The sequence below is a fragment of the Carcharhinus amblyrhynchos genome, chromosome 10 (assembly GCF_965287045.1).
Source record: "Carcharhinus amblyrhynchos chromosome 10, sCarAmb.v2.hapA, whole genome shotgun sequence".
NCBI classification, from domain to species: Eukaryota; Metazoa; Chordata; class Chondrichthyes; order Carcharhiniformes; family Carcharhinidae; genus Carcharhinus; species Carcharhinus amblyrhynchos.
The window spans coordinates 76,128,840-76,155,571 of record NC_137333.1 but is presented as its reverse complement, the minus strand read 5'-3'; the positions used below and the strand labels follow the sequence as shown (position 1 = coordinate 76,155,571).

The 26,732-nt window shown below is 42.9% G+C and overlaps 1 protein-coding gene across 1 annotated transcript in view; it reads left to right on the top strand.

Annotated features, from left to right (window-relative positions):
* Positions 1–292: 292 nt before the first annotated feature.
* LOC145349405 (receptor-type tyrosine-protein kinase FLT3-like) overlaps positions 293–26,732 on the top strand; it is an 82,026-nt gene continuing 55,586 nt past the window's right edge. The window contains exon 1 of the mRNA XM_080197930.1: positions 293–369. Coding sequence (XP_080054056.1) covers positions 318–369 — 52 coding nt within the window. The 5' untranslated portion in view covers positions 293–317. The remainder of the gene's footprint in view (positions 370–26,732) is intronic.

Genomic DNA, 26,732 nt, shown 5'->3' with positions numbered 1-26,732 from the left:
GCTGTTTTTCAATGAAAATAAAATGTTCACTTTCGCTGGATAAGTTAGTCAAATTTAGAAAATATGGTAGGTGCCAAATAGCAAAATACAAAAAAACCTAAGGTTTTCACTAATATTTTTTTCACTGCAGATAAATAAATGAGCAGTGTTAATTCAAGAGGACGGGCTAAGTTCTTTGTACTGGTTCCTGTTGAGTGACGTATGAACAGGTTAAATAAAGCCCCGCAGTCACTTTCAGTCTAATTACTTGTTCCAGTACACTTGGAGTATTTTTTGATATCCTGTTTTTGATAACGTTTATAAAGTGTAAAAGCACAATGCTGGAATTCATGATTGAGACAACAAGCAAGCTCTTTATTCTGGTCCTGAGTACGTATACATATATATCTGATATCTGTATTTAATGGTGGGCTTTGGAAGACCGAATGTGTTGTGAGTAACCGCATGAAGAGATGCGACTTACAGTTGCGCTATCTTAATCGTTGATAAATGTATTTCAGTTTGTACTGCTAACTAGTTTGAATGCCAATTGTATATTCATTCAAATTGCGAGAAGAGGTGTGGTAAACATGTAGACACTTAATAGCATGAATAGGTTCATGTGTTTCATTTGTAATCCATCTGAATCATAAACCAGAGCCACTCACGCACTGAACCCACGTGTATGGATGGAGACGGGTCTCTGACCATGAAACAATCTCGGTGACACTTTATTCAAAACAACATTTTCGTTGCATCTCAGCTACCTGTTATGACTTCTCGGATCATTTTTTCATCATTTATACGGAGAAAGGCCAATTAACAGAATCATAACTAAAACAAAATATGATAAAAAGTCCCCCCTCCCCCCAAAAAAAATCTTCTGTTCAATTTAATGTTCACGAGGTGGACTTGTATTTGGAAGCACATCTCAAGTACTTGCCTGGTTTTATACTCGTCACGTAGCTCGCATACCCAATAGATTTCTGTGCACGCGTCTCCCAGTTTTATAATCAGTGGAACATTAGCGAAAAAAAATTCTACGCAGCTAGTACAAGATCCGAGTCACAAGTCCAAGTGAGGGATGGAAGACACGTACGACTTCTGTTCCCAACATCAGATAAGCAAGTTTATACAAAGGAGCGGCCATTGGATTTAATATTTGTTTTGTTGGGATGAGTACAAGTCAAAATAATGATCGTTTGCAACGAAATTAAATCTTCACCTTGCTGCTTTGTGAGAATAACTGGGAATTCTCATTGACATGGGCGTTTTACTTACATGGTTGAGTAGATGTCAGCTATGTGAAGTGACTCGAAGTTTGGATACCATCCACACAGGTTGTTTTACACGGATTGTGAAGTTTGCATGCAGTCCCACAGACACCAGTTCGGTTGCTTGTAGGTTCGTGTTTTCACTTCTGTATAAATTTACATATTACATCTAGAATTTATTTCCGGAACAATATTGCCAATAAAGTCTATGTTGGTTTTGGACATGAAACCTGCGGCGGATCTGATATTGGATCCAGAGTTGCTCCCGAACATCTGGGACTCAGGTGAAGGCAGAGAGTTGTCGCTTCAATCAATGAATAGGCAAGGCGACCAAAACTAGTAGTTGTGCACAGGACTCGAAGGTCGGTGCGAATTCTGTATGGTAACAGCAACCATAACCATAACAGTAACCTCAAATCTGTAGAGATTTCAGTGTGTGAAATCTAGTGTGCAGAGCAGTGCATGTGGGATTTTGAGCGTTTCAAGATCAGCAAATTGTCTGTCTGAGCGCTCTGCTCTTCACCCTCTTTATGTGCAATTGAAACACGTGTGGCAGAAGAGGAAAGACATAAACAAGTTCGAAAGTACAAATGACACATTTTTTCCTCTCGTTCTTAAAATGTCCCTTGCCCGTGCAATGATCCGGAAAACAGTAAAACAAACAAAAAAGTGTGCCCCCTCCACCCCCGCCACACACACGCACCCAACATTTCCCCTTTTGCTAACTAATTGCAGTATTTTAATCCTTCATTCTGGTGGGAAACGAGTCCTCTGAAATCGCGACTTCGGTACCGTCCCACAGACGTAAATATCTGCCACCCGCTAAACCAAGTACAAGCAACATTTGACTTCACATAACGCGACGATAATCTTATCCTAGACACGCCGCTAAGAAAACGAAACAAAAACGCACCTTTGGCCTCGGGAGCCCGCATAATTTGACAGAAAACCTCTTCGTGCATATAATGGGAACATGGTATTAACAAGCCACCATCCTCCAAAACACAGCCTGAGAATGTACTCAGAGTACTGAGTCAGAGTCAATGTTAATGTTTCCAAAAATATACTTTATTCAACAGAAATATGTAAAATGATCTTCCACAATAGTTCAGATTGAACCTTACTGAAAGTGCAATGACGTTCAAGTTATTTTCGCATAGTAGGTGGCACTCTGAAGTGTCTCGATACAATTGCGATTGCAGGTGGTATTCACGCATTCCACAAGATATCCAAGTGATGTTACACAACCCCTCAGTATGCTATGGCAAGTGGCCCTTAGACAGTGTCCTTTCCTCATTGAGTTCTGGTGATGGTTGTCTCAAGTTTTAGTGTGCCCCTCACAGCATATAATCCTGGACTTTGGAAATACTAGTCTCCAGCTCTTTGCACTGGAAGACTAATCATTTTTGTGCAGAATTAAGACTTTGGCTAAGTTGATGGTCCTCTAGCAGCATTTGGGGTGGCATGGTGGAGCAGTGGTTAGTGCTGCTGCTTCACAGGGCCAGGGACCTGGGTTCAATTCCTGGCTTGGGTCCTGTGTGGAGTTTGCACATTCTCCTCATGTCTGCATGGGTTTCCCCTGGGTGCTCCAGGGTCTGAAAGATGTGATCAGGTGCATTGACCTAAATGGGTGCTGGACTGTGGTGACTAGGGGAATTTCACAGTAACTTCTTTGCAGTGTTAATGCAAGCCTTATTTGTGACTAATAAATAAACGTTATTTGATATTTATGTCAATGTGCATTCCTAGGTATAAAGTATAGAGCCCTGCATCTCCGAGCTGCTCAGGATGAACCTTAACAAAATTCACTGCATCTCTTTCCAAACCTTCTTTGCAAAGTCATATTCCAGAAAAAAAAAGTGATGGTCTTTTCCCCACTGCAGCCTTCATGAGGTATTGGGCCAAAAATATGTTTGTCATCCGATTCTGACACTACTTATCATCATACATAAACTTCACAGCTCCCATGCTTTTTGCACATCATACCACATAACACAAATCACAGTAAGTTAACGTGCAGGTTCAGTAAACTGAGAAAAACAAATGACAATGTTAGTCTTTAAATCACAAAGGGATTGGAGCATAAGAATAAGAAAGTCTTATGACAATTAAAATACCTTGATAACTGTATAGCATTTTTGATCTCCTGACCAAATGAATGACCATACAAATCTATACACTCCAATAGATTTTTTGCATGCCCATCTTCATACATGGATGAAAGAATGCCAACTTAGGGACTAATTTTAAAAGGGGGGAAATTTAGGTTTACTACAATGATTCTTGGATGACAGGATTGTCCTATGAGGAGAGATTGTGTAGAAAAGACCTATCTTATTGAGTTTAGAAGTATGAGAGGTGAATTCATTGAAATACATAAAATTCTTAAAAAAGGTTGATAGATGTTCGAAGGATATTTCCCCTGGCTGGAAATTCAAAATTAGGGAATATAGGCAAATTCCAATTGCCTGATTTGCCTAGGGGTTTAAAAAAGGTAGCATGGACCAGGTGGGCCAAAGAGCCTGTTTCCATGCTGTAAACCTCTATGACTTTATGAATACAGTTTCTGAATAGGGGTAAATCATTTAGGACTTGGAAGAGGAAAAAAATCCTTTGTCAAAGAATTGTGAATTTTTGGAATTATTTACTCAAGGGGCCATGGTTATCCAATTGCTAACTATATTCATGGCAGAAGTCAACAGGGATGTAGAATAATTTAAGAATGTGTAGTTGAGGTAGAGGTTCATGTATTACCATATTGAGAAACGGAGAAAGTCTGAAGGGCTTTATGTTCTACTGTTATTCCTATTCATTATGTTCTTAAGAGCTATATTTGGAACATCTTGATACATTCAGCTTGACACATCAATTTCACCGGCCAAGCAGCAAGCAAAAACTACCAAGCTTAAAATTGCAAAAAGCTATCAATTGAAATTGGTCAGTCTGCAATGTATTTAATGCAAAGCAACTAATCAGATTGTTCAAATTATTCTTTTGGATGTTTCAGGTGATATAAACTCCATCCAGCTGAGGCACAGTGCCAAAAATTACATCTTCAACATCATGAAAGATGTAAAGGGCAAAAAGCCAAAGGGTACAGAGCAACTTTCCCAGGATATTACCAAGGATATGGGATTTCAGTTATAAGGAGTGATTGCAAAAATTAGCACTCTTCTTGCAAGGGAGGAGGTAAAGACCTAAAAGAGGTTTTCAAAGTAATAAGGGGTTTCAATAAAGCAAGTAGATGAAAACTACTCCTCTGATGAGTGAGCCAATAACTACACATCTTTGTTTTAAGACCTTGGGCAAAAGATTGAAAGGCAAGATGAGAAGTATTTTCACTTGGGAGGGAGTTGGCAGGATCTGGAATATTGTATCTGAAAAGGTGGTGGAAGTTGACTCCATAAATCATTTTAAAAAGGATAGATTCTTGAGAATGAGGAACTTACAAAAGTCAGGATACGGAACTAAGCAAGACTACTCTTATAAAGGGCCAGCACAGGTATGATGGGTTGATTAACCCCTTCCTGTGCTATGTTTCTAACCAATGTTCTTTAAAAATGGTCAATGGAAGCCACCACCAATAAGATAAGTTTGTTTAAATATACTTAACTGATGTGCACTACAGTGCTGAGGACTATTGCTAGATTCTGCAATATTCCCTCCTGATCACCCTACATCCCAGGCAATGATTTCCTCCTCTCACAATTGGTCAGTCCTTCCTGGCCATATCCCCTTTCTCAATATTCCTCTCCTGCTTCTTTCAATCACCACTTTTCATCAGGATTGTTTCACTTCCTTCTAGTTCACGTCCCTTGTCCTGATTACCTCCTCACTCCCAGGATCCATCTCTTGGAGGACAACTGTCTGCAATGACAGTGAGCAGAAATCCAGTGCCAACTTGTGATTGCAGCTGATCCATATCATTTAAATGAGAGCTGAGATTCAATCCCCACAGAGGCCAATAACTTCAAAAAACTGAAATTCAAATTTCTTGTTGATTGCTGAAAGGATGTTGTAAGACTTTTCTATAATAATCTTGTATACTCAGAAGCAGACCATTTGGCCCCTCAAACTTTCTTCATATCCAAGATCATGGCTGATCAGATTGTGGCCTCAACTCCATTTTCTGCCTACCCCCAATTACGTTAGATTATTGACTAACAAGGGAGTCTATCTGTCTCTGCCATAAAAATATTCAGTGACATTGCCTCTACCACTCTCTGGGGAAATGTGTTCCAAAGACTTATGACCCTTTGAGAGAGAAAAAATAATCTTCTCACCTTTGTTCTGAATGGGACATCCCTTGTTTTTAAATGGTGGCCCCTCGTTTTACTCTGTTCCATGTAGGGAATCATCCTTTCAGCATTCGCACTGTTAAGTCTCTTCAGGATCGTACATGTTTAAGATCACCTCTCATTGTTCTGAACTCCAGTGGAAACAGGCCCAGATTATCCAATCATTCCTCAAAAGATAATTCCCCTAACCTATGTATCGATTGATTAAACCTTCTCTGAACTATTTTGAATGCATTTATATTCTTAATGTTTGCAACACAATATTGGAACTTTCTTCACCCTACCAGTGTGAAAGGTCATCAGTCTGAATGAGGAACTCTTTCTCTCTCTGCAATAGTCTTACCTGCTGCCTATTTCCATCATTTTCTGTTTGCATTATTATTGTCTGCACCCAGTTTTTTCTGCAGCCTGACGTGAAGCAATTTCTTCACCTGAGTCTCTCCAGACGTTAGTGGAAACTGTCAGCATAATTACAATTCCCAGCATGTATAATGCAACAGTTCCTGGCATAGCATTATCTGAATCAGTGCACCCATGAAGAAAACTTCAAATTATGTCACCTCATAACAAAAATGTTGAAGGTTGTACTTTGGAGTACTTGAGAAAGACATGAAATGACGCTAAATATTCAGAAAGAAATTGTTTAAAAATTAATGGGATTAAAATTTAAAAGTTACTAAAAAGCATCCCAGAACACTGAAGGGAAAGGCAAATGGAATTTAATGTTGGCAAGTGTGAGGTGGTCCACTTTGGTAGGAATAATGGTAGGAAGGACTATTACTTACGTGGCGAAAAACTGCAGCAGGCGATGGTGCAGAGGGACCTCGGGGTCCTTGTGCATGAGTAGCAAAAACCCAGCTTGGTCAGGAAGGCGAATGGGATGCTGGCCTTCATAGCGAGGGGGATTGAATATAAAAGTAGGGAGGTCTTGCTGCAGCTGTATAGGGCATTGGTGAGGCCGCAGCTGGAGTACTGTGTGCAGTTTTGGGTGCCGCACCTGCGCAAAGATATTTTGGCCTTGGAGGGAGTGCAGAGGAGGTTTACTAGGCTGATACCGGAGTTGAGGGGGTTGAGCTATGAGGAGAGGCTGAATAAACTAGGCTTGTACTCGTTGGAGTTTAGAAGAATGAGGGGAGATCTCATTGAGACGTATAAGATGATGAATGGGATGGATAGGATAGAGGTGGAGAGACTCTTCCCGCTCAAAAAAGACAGTAGGACTAGGGGGCACAGCCTCAAGATAAGGGGGGGGCGGTTTAGAACGGAGTTGAGGAAGTACTTCTTCACTCAAAGGGTGGTGAATCTCTGGAATTCTCTGCCCGTTGAGGTGGTGGAGGCTGCCTCGCTAAACATTTTTAAGATGCGGGTTGATGGGTTTTTGATAAGAGAGGGGATTAAGGGTTATGGGGAGAGGGCGGGAAGGTGGAACTGAGCCACGACAGATCAGCCATGATCTTATTGAATGGTGGGGCAGGCTCGAAGGGCTAGATGGCCTACTCCTGCTCCTATTTCTTATGTTCTTATGTTCTTATGTAAAACAGACACTAACCATAGAAAATATGTGCCAAAGTGAGTTTGGCAAATGTTATACCCCTGTTCAAGAGGGGACATGACCCAAACTGCCACAAACATTGCTGCCGCACCTGACCTTTACTGTGGGAAGTCTCCATCCCGAATTGACATGAATCATACTGATCATACCTGATGTTTGAGGCAGGAAGTCTAGTTGTTTGTCTGCACTGTTTACCTTGCAAAACTTCTCCGACAAGCAGAATCACAGATGGTGCCATGTAAAAGAGATTCCATGTAGATAAGAGCTCATGATATTGGGTGATGTGCTAGCATGGAAAGAGGATTGACCAACTAGCAGGAAACAGAGAATCAGAATAAATGGGTCTCTTTCAGGTTGGCAAAATATAACTAGTGGGATCCTATGGAACTAGTGCTGGGGCCTCATGAGTTTACAATCTTAATCAATGACTTGAATGAAGGCATAGGGCCTATTGTACTAAATTTTGATCAAAGATAGGTTAGAAAGCAAATCTGAGGACTGGATTTTCACTATCAAGTTAGGTAGCTCAAGTCAGGAAATTACTCAATTCACTAGACCCACCTCAATACAAATGCCCCTGTTGTGATCTTTGTTCTGGGGGCTGGGATGAGTTTGGGTCCAGTGCAGGATAAAGGTAGGTCTGTCAACCAAGAGTAGGTGGCTATGTGGGCAGCCAAGTGCCAAGGCAGACTGGTTAAAAGGCCAACGTTGTTCCTCTGAGACTCCATCCCAGTTGTATTAAAGACTGTTATGCCCTCTGGCTCTTCACCCTTACACCTTTTTCATCTTTCATCCACATGCCAATTCATGCCCCTACTCATCCCACAACACCTCATTCTCCCTGTTCCAATTCATGCTCTATGCCCAATCACCCATATACACAATGTACAGAATAAATTAGTCACATGGTATCTCTTGTCTGAAAGCTTCAGGGCAAGTTGTGTTTTGGGTTTCAGATTTGTTTTTACCCAATTAAAGGAATGTGTGAGCATCGCCAGCTAAACAAACATTTATTGTCCATTCCTAATTCCTTGAAAAGGTGGTGTTGAGCTGTCTTCTTGAAGTGTTGCAGTCCATGTGATGTAGACACACCCTCGGTATTGTTAAAAGGTGGGAGTTCCAGAATTTTGACCCAGCAAAAGGAATGGCAATATATTTCCAAGTGAGAATGGTGAATAATCTGGAGGGGAACTTCCAAGTGGTTGTGTTCCTGTGTGTCTACTGCAATGGACCTTTTAAATAGTTGTTGTCAAAAGTTTAGACAGTGCTGCATAAGGAGCCTTGTTAAGTCCCATCAGTGCGTCCTGTAGATGATGCTGTTTTTGTAACAGCAACAGGGTGTAAATGCTGAAAAATCTCAAAAGGTCTGACGACATCTGTGGAGATAGGTTAGAGCCAACATTTTGAGTCAGGATGATGCTTCGTCAGAGCTGTTGCACTGCTGCTGTGTACTGCTGGAGGAGGGAATGAATGTTTGTGGTTGGGATACCAATTGGGTAGGATGTTTTGCCTGGATGGTGTCAAACTTCTTGAGTATTTTTGGAGCAGCACTCACCAGGCAAGTGGATAGTATTCTATCACACTCCTGACTTGTGTTTTAGATGGTGGGCACGCTTTGGAGTTAAGATAATTTTCAGAACGACTACAGGCAATGAAAGCGAGGCTTCACAATCCTTATGGCCTTTTGGGTTTTAAACAGGAGGTGTCAGAAAAGTTACCACAGGAACAACTGTCTTGTGTCAGCCAAGCATTCATAGTGATGTCACTTTTTGATCCTTTGATATCAGCTCTTCCTATCATTGTGAACATAATTCACCAAACTTTGGATTGTTCACCCACTCATAGGAAATATGAGCTGGGAATAGACTATCGTAAAACAGATTAGTTTTACTGTACTGATTATAAAAAAGTGTTGCTGAAATAGTAATCCTAAGTATGAGAGGAACCACAGAAGCAGACATTTGATGTATGATCTTGGCAGAGGAGCCAATGGTGCGAAGCTGCCAACGTTGGACTGGGGTAAACATAGTAAGAAGTCTCACAACCTGGTGTTGAGAGACTTCTTACTGTGTTTATCCCAGTCTAACATCAGCATCTCCACAAATTTAACCTGATGTTGTGAGACTTCTTACAATGATACCACCGCCCCCCAGGATGTTGATAGTGGATGATTCAGTGATGGTAATGCTATTGAATGTCGAGGGGTGGTGATTAGATTTTCTCCTGTTGGAAATAGTCATTGACTATCTCATTTCACCTCTGGAGATCAGTTCTTTTGTCCAGGTTTGAACCAAGGCATAATGAGGTTAGGAGCTGAGTGACTTTGGTGGAATCCAAACTGAGCATATGAACATAAGAAATAGGAGTAGGCCATCTAGCCCCTCAAGCCTGCCCCGCCATTCAATAAGATCATGGCTGATCTGAAGTGGATCAGTTCCACTTACCTGCCTGCTTCCCGCCCCCCCCCATCTACCCGTGACTTAAACATTTTCAATGAGGTAGCCTCCACCACTTCAATGGGCAGAGAATTCCAGAGATTCACCACCCTTTGAGTGAAGAAGTTCCTCCTCAACTCCGTTCTAAACTGACCCCCCCTTATTTTGAGGCTGGTTTCCTTTCTAAGTGGAAAGAATCTCTCTACTTTACCCTATCTAGCCCCTTCATTTTCTTATGTGTCTCTTAAGATCATCCCTCAGCCTTCTAAACGCCAATGAGTACAGGACCAATCTACACAATCTCTCCTCAAACTAACCACCTCATCTCCAGTATCAACCCGGTGAACCTTCTCTATACTCCCTCCAAGTCCAATATATCCTTTCACAAATAAGGGGACCAAAATTGCACACAGTACTTCAGTTGTGGCCTCACCAGTGCCTTGTACAGTTGCAGCAAGACCTCCCTGCTTTTATATTCTATCCCCCTCGCTATAAAGGCCAACATTCCATTCGCCTTTTTGATCACCTGCTGCACCTGCAGACTGAGTTTTTGCAAATCACGCACAAGGACCCCCAGGTCCCTCTGCACAGCAACATGTTGCAATTTTTCACCATTTAAATAATAGTCCATTTTACTATTATTCCTTCCAAAGTGGATAACCTCACATTTGCCAACGCTATACTCCACCTGCCAGATCCTCGCCCACTCACTCAGCCTATCCAAATCTCTCTGCAGACTTTCCATGTCCTCCACGCAATTTGCTTTTCTACTCATCTTTGTGTCATCAGCAAACTGTTACCCTACACTCAGTCCCCTCCTCCTGATTGTCTATGTATATGTAAATCTTCATTGGGGAAAGAACTGTAGTTCCTACAACCTTATAAATGTCCCAATCAAACATAATGTGAAAGGCTCAGTAGCAGAGGCTTCAAACACTTAATACTTCTTGTGCAAATAAACATTAAGACATTTGTCAAAACAGAATCTCCTGCTGAGGTAATCCTTTTAAAACCTCAGGGTCTCAATCAAGCAGCATAATGAGTTCTAGATTTTTGACATACAAGGGAGTCAAGGGTTATGGAGGGTAGACAGATTAATGAAGTTCAGGCCACTGTCAGATCAGCCATGACTTTATTAAATGGTGAGAACAAAGTTGAGGGGCCAAAAGACCTATTTTTGCTCCGATTTTAATTTTTTAAATAAATATACATTTTTTAAAAGTACATTCCTGATGTCCTTTTGAATGTTGTTATCATCAACTCTGCTTCCATCACTGTTCAATTCAGAGAAATATGAAGCAGTATATTTTGGAAAAAGAGTAGTGAAAGGCATATTTAAGGAAGTTAAGGAAGAGTTAAGGAAGAGAAAGATTTCAGTGTGTCAATGCATGGATCTTTGATGTAGGACTGCTAAAAACGAGAAATAGAATTTCAGGTTTTCTAAATAAAAGGAAGGAAATGAGATTGAATTTGTACAAGGAACTGGCTTGGCCACAGTTGGAGCATTGCGTGCTCTTCTGGTTGCTCCATTATAGGAAGACCATTAGAAGCATGGAAGGCTCAATTAGAACAGATCCAAACATGGAAGTTATGGTATGCACTCAAAATGTTGGAATATAAACCAAAAATGCTTGCAACACGCAGAAGAATGGAAAGAGAAACGCAAGGTAAACATTTGTGATTAATGACCCGCTGTTGATCTATTAGAACAGAGAACATTAGGTGAACATAATACAAGTTCTCAAAATTCCATAACTTTCTGAAAGACACAATGAGCTGACGTCTTCCTTATATACTGTAATTTATGATTCAAGGATCACACACCACTGTTGCTTAAGCTCAGGAGACTCAGTAAGGGTAAACTTCACTTTTCTATGCAGTGCTGGTAAATCCAAGGTGCCTACCCTTAACCTTGCACATGACAGCATCTACTACCTTCCAGTGAGCATGCACAGTTTGAATTTTGCAGCATTTGGTGCATTCCAGTAAGTCTGGATCGAATTGCAAGGGTTTTCAGCGCTCTGCAGAAGCAGGCACACATGCCATCCTGTCCTATATGTGGGCCCACAATGCTGAATTCAAATTATATTTCCATTTGGATAATTGGTCAACCATCTAAATAGTTGTACAAAGGAACCCTGGAGCATTTCATCATTCTGCTATACTGGTCTTCAACTCCTCCTCATGGAGTAGCAAAGAATTTTCTCATATTGGGTGCTCATGCAGTGCAGCTACTGGTATAGGACCCACATATCATGTTTGAATGCTCCTATGTCCAGATTTAGAATGAGTCATTGCAGGGACAAAGTGGGAAATGAAAGTTCCAAGCTATCTCAGTGTTTTGTACTGAATACTGCTCATCACCTGGTCTGTGGTAGATAAGTTATGTCGGTTTGCTCAACACTAAAAAGTTTCATTTATGTAGCACCTTTAATAGAAGAAAATTCCAGGGCACTTCACAAGAGAATTATCAAAGAAAAAGTACATTGTGCTAAAAAGGGAGATCTGAGTAGGTGACCAAAAACTTGATCAAGGAAGTAGGTTTTTAAGAAATATCTTAAAGGAGGAGAGCAACCTGGGAGTATCAGCAAAGTTTCCTGAGCTTTTAGTCTGGACAGCTGAAAGCACGGCCAACAATGATGTGATGCAGGAATTGGAGGCTGCTTAAGAGGCCAGAATCGGAAAAACAGATCTTGGAGATTTGTAAGGCTGGAGGGGGTTTCAGGGATAGAGAGAAGTGAGGCTACAGAGGGATTTGAACACAAAGATGAGAATTTAGTATCAATGGCTTTGTTGAACAGGAGCTTCCTTTTGGAGACAAGGAGAATAACATGGCATTATTTGATATGTTTCAATAAGCCTGAATAGAACTGCAAGGATTTTCAGTTTGATGTTTGGCTTGTGCTCTTATTTACCTAAACACTGAGTACCTAAAATTACATTCTGGATCATAAATGGATAAGGGCTCCTTGCACAAATAATGATGGCATGAACATAAGATTAAGGACATCACAATATGATCATTAACAAAAATTCCAAATCTGGAAAATGTAAAAATCTAAACTGATTCATTGCCCACAACACAATTTTGTTTATCTGTAAAATCTGTCTTTATTTTTATGGATTTTTTGGGGTTTTTTTGTATTAATGGTTACTCATTTACTCATCTGCACGGTATATTCCAAATTTTCAGCACGTAAACTTTACCAGCAGATAGTAAAGCTGCCTGGAAATGTCAGCTGCATTAATCTTATGACTTTTTCACAGTAACTTCATTTCAGTGTTAATGTGAGACTACTTGTGACTAATAAATCAACTTTACTTTTCCTTGGGATTGAATTGTTAAAATTCAGTCAGCAGGAATTACTCTTTAAAAACCTGTAGTATTATATCTGTGTGGGCAAATGGGATTGAACCCTTTCAACAGACCAGACCCTTCCCAAATAAGTAGTAAGTTTTCAATCCAAGGTTGCGGTGTTGCAAGAGGAAAGAATGCTTGAAATAAGGGGTAGTTGTGTTCCTGTGCAAAGAATGATTGCAGCTGATCTGTGGAGAAATCCTGTTTCTACAGAAATTTTACACTGTACTCATTGCCATGTTCACAGGTGTAAACACTTGAGTATTGCCCAATCCGAACACTCTCCAAGGCAACCCACTCTCAGGTGGTTAAGTAAATGTGGCATCATGTGAAATTCAAATTCATGCTTGGCTCCACATGGACAGTTGGGGATATCTGTGTCAGAGGAGATGTTCTCCCTAGACTTCCTCCCTTTTTGTACTTCAAGATGAGGGATGTTAGTATTGTTGTATCAAACCTCCCATTTCAGACATCCAGTGTTAGCATACAACATTTGTCAATTCAGGAATAGCTTAGCTAATCCACCTAACTTACACATCTTTGGACATTGAGGGGCAATTTAGCATAGCAATACACCTAACCTGCGTATCTTTGAGTTTCGGGAAGAAACTGGAGCAAACTCACAGACACAGAGAACTTCACACTGTCATTTAGGGCCAGAACTGAACCAGAGTCCCTATGTTTATTTTAAGTTTATTTATTTATTAGTCACACATAGGCTTACATTAGCACTGCAGTGAAGTTACTGTGAAAATCCCCTGGTCGCCCCACTCCAGCGCCTGTTCAGGTACACAGAAAATTTAGCATGGCCAATCCACCCAACCAGCACATCTTTCAGACTGTGGGAGGAAACCGGTGAACCCGGAGAAAACCCACGTAGACAAGTTCTGCACGGATAGTGACCCAAGCCAGGAATCTGATCCAGGTCTCTGGCGCTGTGAGGCTGCAGTGCTAACCACTGTGCTGCATAAGAAGATACAAACAGGAGTTTTATGTAGAAGTTAATCAGAGGTGGCCATGCCCTGCACACAATTTCCTATTGTCTACATATGTAAGTGAAAATGGTTCACGCTTGCTTCCTGACTTTCTGGGTGGGTACTGTGGGAACGTTATTAATATTGTATCTGTTTGGTGCCCACCCAGAAAGTCTCCTCTTACATTAGGAGCTAATAATTGATTGCTACCTATAGCTGCAATTCTAGTATGTCTTAAAGCAGTGCAAACCAAGTTAGAACTGAATTTACACTTAAAAACATCATTTAGCCAAGAGTAATTTTTATCTTTGGATGTAAATCTTAAAGTACCAACTTTGAAGAACACATTTGAAGTACAGTTACAAGTAGCCAGTTTGCAGTCAAAGTTGTGATTGTAAAGTGGTTTAATGATGCTAACTTGTAGTATCATGTAGAATTGGGCTCTAATCTGACTCCAGAGGAAAGCATTGAGAGTTCTCTAGAAACAATGGCCGGAACTCTACCACCAAGTCCACCCTGAGGCCAGCACAGCTCACAGAATGGAATTCTCCATTGGCTTCGGGTGGGATTTTAAGAGTCTCACCTGAGCGAGGTCATAAAATACCAGCCAGTGGGTGGCATGATGGCACAGCGGTTAGCACTGCTGCCTCACAGTGCCTGGGACCAAGGTACAATTCCAGGCTTGGGTAAGTGTCTGTGTGGAGTTTGCACATTCTCCCTGTGGCTGCATGGGTTTCCTTCAGGTACCGCAGTTTCCTCTCAGTCCAAAGATGTTCAGGTAAGGTTGATTAGCTGTGTTAAATTGCCCCTTAGTGTCCCAAGATGTATAGGCTAGTGGAATTAATGGGTTAAATATGTGGGGTTATATGGGGATAGGGCTCGGTAAGATGTTCTGTCAGAGAGTCAGTGTAGATGTGATGGGCCAAATGGCCTCTTTCTGCTTTGTAGGGATTCTATGAAAAATCTCAATGTTTGTAACTAAGTGTGGGGGCGAGTGGCTTTGATGGCCCCTTTTCCAGAATGGTGGACTCCCATGTCAGGTTCTTTACTCGGAATCTCATTAATTGTGCAAAAGCAAGATCCCCCTCCAAATCTCATGGCTGGCTAATAGCTGACTTGTCCATCAGCTGGAGGGTTTGCGGCCCCTATGCCATACTTAAACACAACCTAGCACAGCCCAACTCTCTTCACCGGACCATGCATGATGTCAGCAATGCAGAGGGAAAAGGTTAGCAGACTAAAGTAGAAGTCTGCTCATTGATTCAACCAACTTCTCCCAAGCCTGCAAGGTACTCATGCTCCACTTGGACTTCTACCTACTGCATCTGGAGTCTTTGCCCATCCCCTTCCAGGGAACGATGTGCTATCCCTTTGAGCAACCCATCCCACCCCTCACCCCATCCTCCCTGTCTGTCTGTGAGCTTTTCATGTCGCCTTGTTAGAGTCCATCTTCCCTCTTTCTGGCCTTCCCTCTGTCTCCCACTGTTCATCTTCTTAACCCACTTCCTTTCCTCACTGCTTATCATTAGCCCTCACTCTCCCCCTACAACCTCTTTCTGTATCCTCCCCCCCCCCCCCACCCCACCCTTGTCTGTGTCAGGTCAGGACTCCCCCCCACCTCACCTTGCACTCCACCTTCAGCTGAACTCCCAAACTTTGTTATGGTGGCTGCTTGAGTTCTGCAGCACAGTGCTGTCCAGATAGACAGTGGTGTGTGGCACCAGGGGGAATGAGAGTCCTGTACTCACCAACCCCAGGTACTGGACTCATCTGAGTTGGTAATACAGGAGGGTCTGTGGGTCCAACAACATGATACTGTCCATAAAGACCAGTTTGGCATGGAGATGGAGGGCAGGAACCAGTCTGCCTGGCAGAATGGTGTAAGTGCATCAGCAGTGCAGCACCATGGCAGAAAAGGTTGTTGCACTCACCTCAAATTCTCTTGCAAACTGAAGATGGCTTTGTGCACGTCATTCATTATTAATCCAGTTTTAGATTGAAGTAATTTTACGTTGGTGTGACACAAGATCGGAACGCTCGATGGGATGCAAGCAGCCAACAATTTTAATGAGCATTCATGAGATGCAGATGACATTCAAGCCAACGCCTGTGGGAGGACCAATCTATCATTAACCTGCCACTGGGGGAATTGAAATATAAATGATTAGAGAGTGCAGGCACATCTACCCGCATTCTCTAAACAATTAAATATAAACTGTTGGCACAGAACTATGCACAAGCATGTAGTCATGTACTCATTTTCAGCTAGGTGAGAGTAATGAGGTATTCTTCAGCTAGAACCAATAATGCAGTCAATGACCAGAGACTGGCAGCTGCGGTTCAAAAGACATAATATTGTCTGAAGGTGGAAGAGCACTGAAAACCAAATCCAATCTTTTTTTTTTTACACAACTCCTTTATTAAAATGTGTTTAAATGAAAAGAAAATTCAACCTTATCTGAACACATATTGCCCCTTTTTTGGAGGTGCATCTGATCGAACAGAGCTATGTTGCAGATATGCATAGGTTGTAAACTGAAATGCATGTCCTTAATTGTTCACTTTGTAGTGTGTCAAATTATGCAACGTGAAATTTTTGGGGAAGAAAGAAGACGGGATCACAGGTATGCAAAACAAATATTTCTGGGTAAGGATCAAACCCCAGCATGTGCCTTGTATAAAATGGTTGCATTTGTGATCAATGAATTTGGCTCATTTTGGCCTCAATCCTGAGGCAAAGTCACCATTGTTGAAGTTATTGTAAATACGTTCACATTTTTTGCCAGTGGGAATTTGTTTTGCACACCATAATCGCTATCTACCTTTGGTTACATGCTTTCAGTTCACAAAACAAGTAATATTTCCAGCTAGAGCTGCATTTCAACTGTCAGCTAATAAAACCTAGTGGATAGAGCTGTTTCATGGTGCTGCATAGTTGTAGATGGAGTGTCAGCAGTACCTCAGGCAGTGTTTCACTGAATCAATGTTTAAGTCTCCAACATAGTTTGTCGCTGCTACTAGTTGGGTATTTTGAAGGGGGCTGTCTTTTCTGCCTTTGCTTCACTGCAAAAGGAATGTCTACACTATGCTCACTGCTACAGGATGACTTACAGACTTAAGAAGTGGGATGGGTCTTCCCAGGGCTGTCATGATGTTATGACAGCACCAAGCTATTATGCAGCAAGATCATTGCAGGCCACTATAGGTGACACCTTCTCAATTTACCAATCTGTAGTTCATCAATGGTGACACTTTGCAGGAGAAATACCTTTATCAGTTTTTCAGTGGAAATGCAATATTAAATGTAGAGGAAACAGATTTTTTACCACTGGGAGACTTGCCAGAGGTGACAGCAGAATAAATGAGGCTTATGAAGAGAGATTGAATAGACTGGGGCTATACTCATTGGAATTCAGAAGAATGAGGGGAGATCTTATAGAAAGATATAAGATTATGAAGGGAATAGATAAGATAGATGCAGGGAAATTGTTTCCACTGGTGGGTGAGACTAGAACTAGGGGGCATAGCCTCAAAATAAGGGGAAGTAGATTTAGGACTGAGTTGAGGAGGAACTTCACACAAAGGGTTGTGAATCTGTGGAATTCCCTGCCCAGTGAAATGGTTGAGGCTACCTCATTGAATGTTTTTAAGGCAAGGATAGATAAATTTTTGAACAGTAAAGGAATTAAGTGTTATCGCGAGCAGGCGGGTAAGTGGAGCTGAGTCCACAAAAAGATCAGCCATGATGGTATTGAACAGTGGAGCAGGCTCAAGGCCCAGATGGCCTACTCCTGCTTCTAGTTTTTATGTTCTTATGTTCATATGAGCAGTACACATCAACGATGAGAAAAATGCATGCTAGTTGAGATGGCTTCTGGATTCAACTGTGATCCTACATGTAAATGCCCTTCATCCAAAATGGTACCATCTTGATTTTATGCTTTGGAAGTCCATAATTCAAGCTTTATTTGAGGTGTCAAGAGCCTGAATAAATGGCTGTTGTGAGACCGTGGCAAAGTTTAGCAGCCTTGACCCTTAATTAGAAGTCTTACCTCACTGGCACAAAAACAGATGGCAAATACATTGCCACCTTTGGAGTAGCTGTTGAGCACAGTATAGGGATACTAAAGCAAATATTATGGGGCGATTCTCCCTAAAAAAATTCTAAGTGTTGAATTTGGGGTAAAACTGGAGTAATTCATGCTGGTTTTTACAGTGGGAGTGCAGACTAGAATCTCCCACACTCCGTGCAAGGCAGAGGCCACCAGTGGGATGATCATTAAATTTTAGGGGCCTATTCCCGCTGGAGAGGCTGCAACTAACAGGCCTCTGTGCATGCACAGTGACCCTGAACAGTCAACCTGCAATTTGCTGATCAGCTCAATTGCTGGCCAGCCTGGGATCCTCGCAGTGCTGCCCCCCGCTCCCCCCCCCGCCCAATTGTGGTCTCCCCGACCATTCCTGGCCCGCCCCAGTCTCCAGCCCCCTGTCCCCCCGGCACCAATAGTTCCAAACCCCACCCATCCGCCCTGGTAGACCCCCTGCCACAGACACCTCCCCAGCCTGCCCCAATTTCCAGCTCCCACAAAAAAAAATTCATCCCCCCCAACAGTCCCAACCATACCACCCCACTTGGCAGACCCACTCCAGCCCATCCCAATTGTTGGCCTCCCTCCTTTGATCCCTTTGCAAAGTAACAGTGGGATCTCTATTTGCCCTTTAGCCCCGGCCCTATTAGGCTGTGCCCCATGCCTGATGGGCAATGCCAAGATGACCCTGGGGCATGGGCATTTGCCCCTTGGGCAGTGCTGGGGCACAGGCTGATCCATGCCCAGGGACCACCATTACCACCCCCTGCTGCCCAACCCCCTTGGGGGCCCCAACTGCACCCCCCCAATTTCACTCCAGTGGAGCTGTCTTGATAGATCCTCTAAAGTGGGGATCTACAGTAAGCCCTGCTGGAGTGAAATATCCTGGTGGGGTAGTGAGGTGTTTGGGGGGTGGAGGGGGAAGGGCTAGCGGGCCTGGGTTTGAATTCTCCAGGCCCACTAATATCATTGAAATAACAAAAAATATATGCAAATAATTTACATTGTTTTCTTGCTGGTTTCCAGCGTGGATCTGACAACGTCAGAAATCCGGGGCTGGGAGATGCAGGTGTGGTGGGAATGTACGCTCAAATCCCATGTGCGACCGTACACGAGAATTGCCTCCTACATTGTTTGGAATATTTGAACAGGGATCTGACATATAATCCAACTCAAGTCTCCAAATTCCACATATTTGCTGCACAACTTTGCCATCAGACCAGAAAGAAGCATGCAACAAGGAAAGGAGCTCCATGCAAATGTTAAAGTTAAAATTTATTTATTAGTCACAAGTAAGGCTTATGTTAACATTGCAATGATGTTACTGTGAAATTCCCCTAGTGACCACAGTCTGGTACTTATTCAAGTTAACGTACCTTAACAGCACATCTTTCAGACAGTGGGAGGAAACTAGAGCACCCGGAGGAAACCCAAACAGACACAGGGAGAATATGCAAACTCCACACTGACAGTGACCCAAGCTGGGAAATGAACCCAGGTCCTGGTGCTGTGAGGTAGCAGTGCTAACCACTGTGCCACCATAAGGAAGTGTGAGGAAGATGATAACAAAGAGGAAGAGAGCAATAGAGTGCTTAAATAGTTTGGAACTTTGTGATGTAAAGCTACTTGTAATAATGGACAGTTTGCCATGGACTAGCTTTGATTTTGCCATGAAAGTTCATAAGAACATACCAAATATTGCCTGTAGGGAAACCGAAGTGTTATCTTTCAGTCCCATCCCAAAACTCGCCACTTTTCTACTTCAACCGCTCGATAAAAGCTATCCATTTAATTAAAAATAAAGAAAATTAAGGTTTATTCTGTGCTATTGATGTGACATGTTACATCATTGTGAGAATTTATTAGGGAAATTCCTTGGTCCAACTAGCTCATTTGCGTCAGTGGCCTTTCTCATCGTAGGGCCAGAAGTGGGGTTTTTGCTGATGACTACACAATGTTTAACTCTATTCAAGATCCCTCAGATTGTGGAGCAGTTTGTGCCCACATGCAACAAAGACTGAGGTTTGGGCTGAAAAAAAAAAATGGCATGTAACGTTCGTGCCACTGAATTACCAGACAATAGCTGCCTCCCCTTGATATTCAATGGATTACCATCATTGAATGCCCCACCAATGTCCTGAGGGTCACTAATTATCAAATATTTAACACTGCAACACAAACACTGTAGCTACCATAGCAGCTTAGAGATTTGGCATTCTGTGGCAAGTCACTCACCTGACTCCCCGAATTCTTTCCACTACCTACATAACAAAGGTTGGGAGTGTGATGGAATACTCTCCATTTGTATGGATGAATGCAACTCCAACAATCTGCAAGAAGCTCAGTCCTATTCAGATTGAAGCAGGCTACATGATTGTTTTGTATGGAATGCCAAAGAAAGATTGATTACACAGGAGGCCATTTGGCCCATTGTGTCTATATGACCAGCAAAACATCTTCCACCCTAATCCTACCATCAGCTCTTAATCTGTAGCCCTGTAAGGTACGGCACTTCAAGAGTGTATCTAACTGCATTTTGACTGGTAGACTGATACAATAGTCTCTAACTTCTGATCTCCAGGGGGTTCTATTCTGGAGGTATTCCAGAGATGCACTGGGGATCCCTGGGAGGTCCACATGTAAAGAGTGCTGGGGGATTGCCCAGGAAGTTTAAAATTCTGATGAGCAACAATCTTGCACTGGGAACCACCCGGTACTCCGGTGTAAATCAGAGACTTTAGATGGTTCTGATGCTGTTAGCAGAATAGATATCCAGGAAAGGTTAGAAGGATTAAAACTACTTCTATTTCTTGGGTAACTGTTCTACTGGCCTACCCCAATCCCTGACTACAACCCTAATTATTCCATCTATCCCTGACCAGTCCCCCCAGCTCTCTGACTACCCCCGACTATTCCTCATCTTTCCAACTACCCTCCTGACCAATCCCATCTACCGTCCAACTCTGACTACTACCTACCCGGTGACTATCCCCCACATGCTCAGAACCATTGCTCCACCCCCAAATCCCAACTTCCCTCCATCCTTTCCAACTATCCACCTGTTCCCCCTCCAACTACCTGACCACCCATTATCTGACTACCCTGCAACCCCCTCCACCACCCCCCACTCCCTCAATCCTTCCAATCCAGTTAAAGGGAGCCAGAAAAAGTGTTTGTGGCTTCACTTTTCCTGATGCTGCAGCCCTCCATTGAAGAGTCACAGAGGACAGTATACTGCTCATTCCTCAGCAGGACCAAGCTGGAAGGAAGGGCAAGGAATGTGAAGCTCACAAGTAAGGTAAGTAAAAAAATCAAGCAGTGAATGTAATTCTGGCCCACTGTTATTCACATGGCTGCAAACGTGACAGTGAATGTGATGTTGTGGGATATATATTCATGTGATGATTAGTTCTTAGCTCCTTATGAATAACATAATAATATAATATCCCTTCTTCTTTCAAAAAACATACAATGCTTCTATGTCAAAAAACTGTTCCAATGATTAACATTTTTTCTAAACTAAAAGGAAATCAACAATCGAATTTTACTTGATAAACTGAACACTAAGAGCGTGTAATCTAGAAGAATATTATTCATTGGATGACTTAGTGGTAGGATGTTGTGCCCCCCGTCCTGAGGATTTGGCATTTATCACTCAGTGGCAAGTTGGCACACTGCAGAGCTACTGCTGTGCTTGTTCCTCCTGGTGTTGTAAGAGTCATGCTTGATGTTTTCAACATTAATGTCACCAGGAATTGGCACAATGTTGCACTGCTTGTAGGTGATGTTGGGAATGTTGCTAATGACCTTTTTTCTTTTCCAGCTCCGTGTAAGTCAAATATGACTTTAAAATATATGTTAATGATTTGAGATGAGAAAAACTAAATGTAATATCTCCAAATTCGCAGATGAAACAAAGCAGGGTGGGAGGGTGAGCTGTGGGGAGGATGCAGACATGATTCAGTGTGATTTCAACAAAATGAGTGAGTGGGAAAATACGTGGCAGATACAGTATGATGTGGATAAATGTGAGGCTATCTACCTTGGTAGCAAAAACAGGAAGTTAGATTATTATCTGATGGCTATAAACTGACAGAGGGATATGTGCAATGAGAACTGGATGTCCTTGTACACCAGTTGCTGAAGGTAAGCATGCAGTTGCAGATGTTAAAGAAAACAAATGGTATGTTGATCTTCATAGCAAGAGGATTCAAGAGTAGGAGAAGGCATTTCTTGCTCCTATTATACAGGGCCCTGATGAGGCCACACCTGGAATATTGTGTGCAGTTTTGGTCTCCTTACGTGAGGAAGGGTGTTCTTGCTATAGGGGGAGTGCAGCGAAGATTTTCCAGACTGATTCCTGGAACAGCAGGACTGATATATGAGGAGAGATTGAGTTGTTTAGGATTACGTGCACTTGATTTCAGCAGAATGAGGGGGATCTTATAGAAACATATAAAGTTCTAACAGGACTAGAGAAGGTCGTCCAGGATGTTCCTGATGCTGGAGGTGTCCAGAACCAGAGGTCATAATCTAAGGATATGGAGTAAACATTTAGGACTGAGATTGAGAGGAAATTTCTTCATCTAGAGAATGTTAAACTTATGGAATTCACTACTACAGAAAGAAATTGAGGCCAAAACATTGTTCTTGGGTGAGGGGGAAATCAAATCAAAGGATATGGGTGGAAGGTGGGGGTCAGGCAATTGAGTTGGATGATCTTAATGAATGGCCTACTCCTCCCCTAAATTTTTATATTTCTATGTATATCTCCCCTGCTTTTTGCTGGGACATATCCTGGCTCACTTCAAGGCAAAAAGTTAGATGCAGGAATTTGTACCATGCAAAGGTGTGCTAAATGTTGTCAACAGTGAAGATTCCTCATCAAGCTTCCTGTAACCGTTTCTAGCTTTGAGTTTGCTGAAAACCTTTGTCTCTGCCAGTGATCTCTTCCAGTGCTGGAATAGGATATTGTGATAACCTCCATGGAGTGCCATGGAAAATTATTAATCAACTTCCCTGTGGATCTCGTTGAATATGAGTTCCGTTAGCAACAGACAATAGCCTGTCCATTTGGAACTCATCGCCTGAGCACTTTGTAAGGCAGACACCAGGAAAGGTCCCACTTGGGATTTGTGTGAGAACTGTTATTCCAGTTGGGACTTGTATACGTATGTCACAGAGCAGTGGCTTAATTTTGTGTTTAACAATAAATACTGTTCCTTTTAATTTGGGCTTCCGAGGTTATGCTGGGGAGTTGTTTATATGGGGTTCCCTAGTATGTGCAGCAACTAAGTTGTTACAGGATGGGTGAATCGGAGGGAACGTGCTACTGGAGCAGCGTGAAACTTGTGGGCATAATATTATCACTAATGAGATGTAAGACTCAGTCGCAAAGCACGACAGTGTCCTCAGTGCAAAATATTCAATTTTTCTTCACTGGAAACAATACTCTGCTATCTTTCAGTAAGATTTCACTCAAACGCTGGCGCTTCATCAAGGACAGGCTCTCAGGGTAGTGTCCTAGGCCCAACCATCTTAGCTGCTTCATCAATGACTTTCCCTCTGTCATAAGGCCAGAAGTGGGGATGTTCACTGATGATTAACAATGTTCAGCACCATTCGCCGACTCCTCAGATACTGAAGCAGTCCATGTTCAAATGCAACAAAAACTGGACAGTATCCAGACTTGGGCTGACAAGTGACTTAACATTTGTGCTACATAAATGCCAGGTGATGACAATTACCAATAAGAGACCTTGACATTCAGAGGTGTTACCATCACTGAATGCCCCACTGTCAGCATCCTTGAGGTTACCATTGACCAGAACCTCAACTGGACTCAAATAAATATAGTAGCTACAAGAGCAGGTCAGAGGCTAGGAATATTGCAACAAGTAACTCACCTCCTGACTCCTCAAAGCCTGTCCACCATCCATAAGGCATTAACCAGGAGTGTGATGGAACATGTCCCACTTTCCTGGATGGGTGCAGCTCCAACAACATTCAAAGCTCTTGACACCATCCAGGACACAGCAGCCCACTGGATTGGCAGCACATCCACTTCCTTCACTACCAACGCTCAGTAGCAGCAGTGTGTACTACTTACAAAATGCACTGCAGCAATTCATGAAAGATCCTTAGACAGCACCTTCCAAACTCACAATCACTTCCATATAAAAGGACAAGAACAGCAGATACATGGAACACTACCACCTGCAAGTTTCCCTCCAAGCCACTCACCATCCTGACTTGGAAATATATTGCCATTCCTTTGCAGTTGCTGGGTCAAAATCCTGGAATTCCCTCCTTAGTGACATTGTGGGTCAACCCACAGTATGTGAACTGCAGTGTTTCAAGAAGGCAGCTCACCACAATCTTCTCAAGGGCAACTAGGGATAAAGCAATAAATGCTGGCAGGCCAGTGACTCCCAGGTCCCATGAATAAAAGAAAAGTGTATCTCTTGCTGCTCTCCATGTGGCAGGTAGACTGATACATTGTTAGTCAGCGCATGATTGCAGCACCCCATGATATTTTTAAGAACATAAGAACATAAGAAATAGGAGCAGGATTAGGCCATCCAGCCCTTCGAGCCTGCCCCGCCATTCAATAAGATCATGGCTGATCTGTCGCTGCTCAGTTCCACTTTCCCGCCCTCTCCCCATAACCCTTAATCCCCTCTCCTATCAAAAACCCATCAACCCGTGTCTTAAAAATATTTAGCGAGGCAGCCTCCACCACTTCAACGGGCAGAGAATTCCAGAGATTCACCACCCTTTGAGTGAAGAAGTTCCTCCTCAACTCCGTTCTAAACCGCCCCCCTTTTACCTTGAGGCTGTGCGCCCTAGTCCTATTGTCTTTTTTGAGCGGGAAGAGTCTTTCCACCTCTATCCTATCCATCCCATTCATCATCTTATACGTCTCAATGAGATCTCCTCTCATTCTTCTAAACTCTAACGAGTACAAGCCCAGTTTATTCAGCCTCTCCTCATAGCTCAACCCCCTCAACTCCGGTATCAGCCTAGTAAACCTCCTCTGCACTCCCTCCAAGGCCAAAATATCTTTGCGCAGGTGCGGCGCCCAAAAATGCACACAGTACTCCAGTTGCGGCCTCACCAATGCCCTATACCGCTGCAGCAAGACCTCCCTACTTTTATATTCAATCCCCCTCGCTATGAAGGCCAGCATCCCATTCGCCTTCCTGACCACCTGCAAGTTGGTTTTTTGCGACTCATGCACAAGGACCCCGAGGTCCCTCTGCACTGTCGCCTGCTGCAGTTTTTCGCCCCGTAAGTAATAGTCCTTCCTACCATTTTTCCTACCAAAGTGGACCACCTCACACTTGCCAACATTAAATTCCATTTGCCATTTCCTGGCCCATTCGCCCAGCCTATCTAGATCCTTCTGCAGACTCTCCACACCCTCCGCACAATTTGCCGTTCCCCCAATCTTGGTGTCATCAGCAAATTTCGACACTCTACACTCGGTTCCCTCCTCCAGATCATCTATATAAATGGTAAAAAGCTGAGGCCCCAGCACCGACCCCTGGGGCACTCCACTAGTCACCATCCGCCAATCCGAATAGCACCCGTTGACCCCCACTCTCTGCCTCCTATTTGACAACCAATCCTCTATCCACGCTAACACCCTACCCCCAACTCCATGTCCCTCGACCTTCTGCAATAACCTCTTGTGAGGCACTTTGTCAAACGCCTTCTGAAAATCTAGAAAGACCACATCCACCGGCTCTCCTCTATCCACTGCCCTAGACACATCCTCATAGAACTCCAGTAAATTTGTCAGACACGACTTCCCTTTAATGAAACCGTGCTGCGTCTGCTCTATCAAGCAATTCCCTTCAAGATGCCTTGCAATTTCCTCCTTAATGACAGATTCTAACATTTTACCTACCACAGACGTTAAACTAGCCGGCCTATAATTCCCTGCCTTTTGCCTGGCACCCTTCTTAAACAACGGCGTAACATTAGCCGTTTTCCAATCATCCGGCACTTCCCCGGAATCCAGCGACGTTTGGAAAATAACCACCAAGGCATCCACTATCACCTCCGCCATTTCTTTCAGAACCCTCGGATGCATTCCATCCGGTCCTGGGGACTTGTCCACAATCAGCCCCTCCAGTCTGTCGAGCACCGCCTTTCTAGTAACAGTAATGTCATTAAGACCCTCCAGTCCTACCACCTTTCTATCGCTAACACCCGGCAAATTATTCACGTCCTCCTCCGTGAAGACAGAAACAAAAAAGTTATTCAATACCTTAGCCATATCCCCATCCCCTACCACTAGGTCCCCTTTCTCATCCTCTAAAGGACCAACATTCACCCTAGCCAGCCTCTTCCTTTCTATATATTTATAAAAACTCTTGCTATCCTTTTTTATATTAAGCGCTAGCCCAGCTTCATAGTTTCTCCTACCCTTCCTTATCAACTTCTTTGTCAATCTTTGTTGACATTTAAACCTCTCCCAATCCTCTTCTCGCCCACTACTCTTAGCTACTCTAAATTCCTCCGCTTTTAGTTTAACACTTTCCTTCACCTCCTTTGTTATCCACGGCTTATTACCTCTCCTCCTACTATCCTTTTTGACCATCGGAATAAATTTCCGTTGAGCACCAAGAAAGATCTCCTTAAAGATCCTCCACTGCTCCTCAACAGACCCTCCCTCCAACGCGCTCTCCCAGTCCACATTCGCCAATTCTTCTCTCATCCTACCGTATTTCCCTCTATTCAAACAAAGGACGCGTGTCCGGGAACCC